This window comes from Sprattus sprattus (genome assembly GCF_963457725.1).
Source record: "Sprattus sprattus genome assembly, chromosome: 20".
Classification (NCBI taxonomy): domain Eukaryota; kingdom Metazoa; phylum Chordata; class Actinopteri; order Clupeiformes; family Clupeidae; genus Sprattus; species Sprattus sprattus.
In genome coordinates, this window is record NC_137918.1 from 7,151,953 (window position 1) to 7,156,952 (window position 5,000).

At 48.7% G+C, this 5,000-nt stretch overlaps 1 protein-coding gene across 1 annotated transcript in view; it reads left to right on the forward strand.

Annotated features, from left to right (window-relative positions):
* The first annotated feature begins 4,586 nt into the window (after positions 1–4,586).
* eepd1 (endonuclease/exonuclease/phosphatase family domain containing 1) overlaps positions 4,587–5,000 on the forward strand; it is a 32,218-nt gene continuing 31,804 nt past the window's right edge. Inside the window, exon 1 of the mRNA XM_080859617.1 lies at positions 4,587–5,000. This exon is cut by the window's right edge and continues 747 nt beyond it. Coding sequence (XP_080715743.1) covers positions 4,900–5,000 — 101 coding nt within the window. The 5' untranslated portion in view covers positions 4,587–4,899.

Consider the following 5,000-nt stretch of genomic DNA (forward strand, 5'->3'; position numbering starts at 1 on the left):
TGTGTGTCCTGTAGCGTGTGTGTTGTGTGATGTGTGTCCTGTAGCGTGTGTGTTGTGTGATGTGTGTCCTGTAGCGTGTGTGTTGCGTGATGTGTATCCTGTAGTGTGTGTGTGTCCTGTAGCGTGTGTGTTTTGCGATGTGTGTCCTGTAGCGTGTGTGTTGTGTGATGTGTGTCCTGTAGTGTGTGTGTTGCGTGATGTGTATCCTGTAGTGTGTGTGTGTCCTGTAGCGTGTGTGTTGTGTGATGTGTATCCTGTAGTGTGTGTGTTGCATGATGTGTGTCCGTGCCGAATCTCCAGGGCTGGGTGTTCTCTGCAGAGCTCCTTACAGCTTACATAAGACAGACAGAAGGACGTGACAGAGGAGCCCGTCGCTAAATTAAGACAAGCTACATGAGAGCAGGCTTTCCCATAAAGACTTAACTGTACTCGTCTGTGGGGGGGTCTTCTCCCACCTCTCTCACTCCCCCCCCCCCCTTAGTAAGAACAGCACTAACCTCTCCGTGACCCCCGCGACCTCTCGCAGCCGACCCCCCCCCCCCCCCCCCCCCCCCCCGCCCCACCCCATGTCTCTGCTCATGTAGGCATGTGGGCATGTGCTGTAAGGAACTTAACTATTGAGGAACTGACTGAGGCTTTAGAGAACTCACTGTTCTTTCTTTCAAAGACCCCACTGGCATTTCATGTAAGGAACTTAAGGAACTGACTGAGGCTTTAGAGAACTCACTGTTCTTTCTTTAAAAGTCCTCACTGGCATTACATGATTGAAGTTAAATCAAAGCAAGGCTGTGTCGCAGATTAAATGAGATTAAACTATCAAACTTTCGCACACAGCGGGCCTTTAAAATTAAAACGACATGTTAAGCACTGCACACATAAAGACAGGGGAAAAGAGAACAAGGATGGCACAAAAAAAAGAGAGACAAAGAGAAAGAGGGAGGAGAGAGAGAGGGAGGAGTGACAGAGAGACAGAGAGTTAGAAAGAGAGAGGGAGAGATGAATAGAGAGAAAAGGAGAGATAGAGATAGATAGAAAGGGAGAGAAAGGAACAGAGAGAGAGGGAGGAGCGAGAGAGAGAAAGTGAGAGAGAGGGAGGAAAAAGAGAGAAAGGGAGAGAGAGAGGAACATAGAGAAAGGGAGGAGTGAGAGAGAGAAAGGAAGAGTGAGAGGAACAGAGAGAGAGAGGGAGGAGCGAGAGAGATAAAGGGAGAGAGAGAGGAACAGAGAGAGAGGGAGGAGAGAGAGGAACAGAGAGAGAGGGAGGAGCGAGAGAGAGAAAGGGAGAGAGAGTGGGGAACAGAGAGAAAGGGAGCGAGAGAGGAACAGAGAGAGAGGAAGGAGTGAGAGAGAGAAAGTGAGAGAGAGAGGAACAGAGAGAGAGGGAGGAGAGAGAGAGGAACAGAGAGAGAGGGAGGAGAGTGCGAGACAGAGCGAGCCGAGGCGCTTGCTGAGGTGAATGGTGATGAACAGGGAAGCTCTGATGAATGGGAGTCCAGTGGATCTCGTTGTGTAGAGCAGCGCGACCCCGTGACCCAACTGGCAGTACAGTTGGACTGGAACTGAAACGATGATGCGGAACCAAAGGGCCATTATCTGCAGATTAGTGGAAGGAACCCTCAGCACAGGGACACGAGAGGAGGCCACAGAGATGTGAGATGCTCCCTGTTAAGGACACAACAGGAGGCCTCAGAGATGAGAGATGCTCCCTCTTTAGGACACAAGAGGAGGCCTGAGAGCTGAGAGATGCTCCCTGTTTAGGACACAAGAGGAGGCCTGAGAGACGCTCCCTCTTTAGGACACAAGAGGAGGCCTGAGAGCTGAGAGATGCTCCCTGTTTAGGACACAAGAGGAGGCCTGAGAGATGCTCCTTCTTTAGGACACAACAGGAGGCCTGATAGCTGATAGATGCTCCCTCTTTAGGACACAAGAGGAGGCCTGAGAGCTGAGAGATGCTGCCTGTTTAGGACACAAGAGGAGGCCTGAGAGACGCTCCCTCTTTAGGACACAAGAGGAGTCCTGAGAGCTGAGAGATGCTCCCTGTTTAGGACACAAGAGGAGGCCTGAGAGATGCTCCTTCTTTAGGACACAAGAGGAGGCCTGATAGCTGAGAGATGCTCCCTCTTTAGGACACAAGAGGAGGCCTGAGAGTTGAGAGATGCTCCCTCTTTAGGACACAAGAGGAGGCCTGAGAGTTGAGAGATGCTCCCTCTTTAGGACACAAGAGGAGGCCTGAGAGTTGAGAGATGCTCCCTCTTTAGGACACAAGAGGATGCCTGAGAGTTGAGAGATGCTCCCTCTTTAGGACACAAGAGGAGGCCTGAGAGATGCTCCCTCTTTAGGACACAAGAGGAGGCCTGAGAGCTGAGAGGTGCTCCCTTTAGGACACAAGAGGAGGCCTGAGAGCTGAGAGGTGCTCCCTTTAGGACACAAGAGGAGGCCTGAGAGCTGCTCTCTCTTTAGGACTCCACGTGTGCTTGGGCCGCTGTTGGTGTGGGTAGAGCAGAGTTTGATAAAACCTCCCCAAAATGCTGGCTAGTGTCTAAAGTTGTTCTGCTATTTATAAAATTCTGTGATCTTATCTGTGTCGTGCTTTAAACTCCCCCCAGTTCGTTCCTGTTCCAGTTCGCTCGGGCTGGATGCTATGTGGGTCAGTGTGTTCTTTATTTTTTCTATTTATCAGTGCTTATTATGGGATGTTTAGCGCAGCTCAGTGGACTTATCTACAATGGGTGGTGAGTTGGTCAGATGTGGCTGACCCCTCCTGACCCCTCCCGACTTTGTCCTGATTCCTGCCCGTGTGTGTCACGGTGGCTCAGGTGCTTGCACTGCCGCCTCTGGTGCTTGCACTGCCGCCTCACAGCAAGAAGGTCATGGGTTAAATTCCCGCATGGGGCGCTGTTGGTCCTGGGGGGGAGGGTCTCCCCAGGCCTTCAGTGCTCAGGTGGGCTATCTCCTGGGCCTTTCTGTGTGGAGTTTGCATGTTCTCCCCGTGTTCACAAGGGGTTTCCTCCACTAAGAACCCCAATAGAAAAACATGCAGAAGAACTGAAATCCATCCCTGACCAAGACGGATCACTTGACTTGGTCCCCGGGCGCCTCACGGCTGCCCACTGCTACTGGGTTTCTGGAGGAAGGATGGGTGAAATGTGGAGGAAAAATTCACTGCAACCTCAGGCCTACGTGTGTTTGTGTGTGTCCTGATCGCCACTGTATATGCACGTGTGTGTTACTGTGTGTCGTTTGTGCAAATAAAAACTGACTACAGTCAGCCTTGTTTGTTAAACCCTGCCCACAGCACCCTGACCTGCCGTGATGAAGGGCACACAGAGAGCCCATGTACGTGACTGCAGAGCCATCTGTAGAGTGGGTTGGACTGCCAATAGAGAGATATCAAAAATAATACCCATCTGGGGTTGTGTGTGTGTGTGCAGTGGTGTAGTCCAGGGTATACGCAGGTATACGGAGTATACCCACTTATTTTTCAGTCAGCATTGCGTATACCCACTTCTCAAAACAGGGCTGTATGGGCTGCTTAAAAAAATTAAGAGTATACCCACTTCTCCAGGGACCACTACCACTGTGTGTGTGTGTGTGTGTGTGTGTGTGTGTGTGTGTGTGTGTGTGTGTGTGTGTGTGAGTGTGTGTTTGTGTGTGAGTATGTATGTGTTTGTGTGTGTGTGTGAGTGTATGTGTATGTGTTTGTGTTTGTGTTTGTGTGTGTGTTTGTGTTTGTGTGTGTGAGAGTGTATGTGTTTGTGTCAATCACAATCCCATTTACAATCAGAATCAGAATTGATTTAGTGAATGCATGACTGAGGTCGATTTTATTTTGGTGTAGCATGGTCAGTTAAATGCAGAGTATTATCTCACTGATGGCAGTTTAGAACTCGAAAAAGAGGCTTCGTTACACTGTAAAAAAAAAATCTGTTTTAGATTTGACCCTTTTTTTTTTTTAGCAATGTGGTCCGTGTTGATGTTCCATTTGAGTGTTCTGTTGATGTCGCTGTTAAATTTGAATGAGTCGTTCATTTAATCTTTTGCACATTTCTAGCCAGTTTCACAATGTTTTTGTTCATTGTTCAGCATTTCCTACTGTACACGTAGGCTAACGCATTACCACATTACCCAAAGACCAAAGTAGATCAGGAGAATTAGGGAGGGAAGTCTCATTTTGGGGTCATGGTACATTTTAAATCTCGCAATCCTGGGCCTGACCTCCCCGAACAGTGACTCAGGGTCAGAGGTATTTCTTTCCCGACAAACTAATGGAGTGAAAACAGCTACTATATTCACCTCTCTTTTAGAACGGATGTTTAACGTAATGTCAGAAACAATATTATCAATATAATGTTTCACTATCATTTCTAACAGTTTGATCAAGGAACGCTTACTTAAGGTGAAATATTTCCACTGACAAAAAAAATAGATTTTGACACTAAAGGGAACGTCCTGACTGACGAATGATTACACAGTCAAATGCTGGAGCCCCGCCCCCTTGGCACAGTGGCGAGACCACCTGATGTTTGAGCTCGAGCTGCCGCACTCCACTCCTGTCTGCTCGCGCTTGAAAAGCTGACGAAGGAACGGAGCTGTCATTGCTGCTCGGCACTACCGAATGCGCCACTAACTAAACCGACAACGGGAGAGGACACACGGAGGCTTTACACGAGACACCACTTGAAGACAGCGAAATTTCTAACCGAATTGTTTTGCCAAACGCTTTGCCATGAACTCGTTGACACATCTTTTTCCGTTTGGAGTACGATGAAATATGAAATAATGAGGTTTGTAAATGATTTATGTTATTACAGTCACGATTAACAGTAAAAAAAAGTGCAGCTTCTTCACCGGTGGCGGGTGAGTAGGAGTCGATCTCAGGTGATTCTCTGGGTTGGCATCATGGGAGGGAATCTGGGCTGCCACAGGTCAATCCCCAAAGACCCCACCGACCTCAAGCACAATAAGCGCAAATTCAGCGCGGCGTGTAACTTCAGCCACAT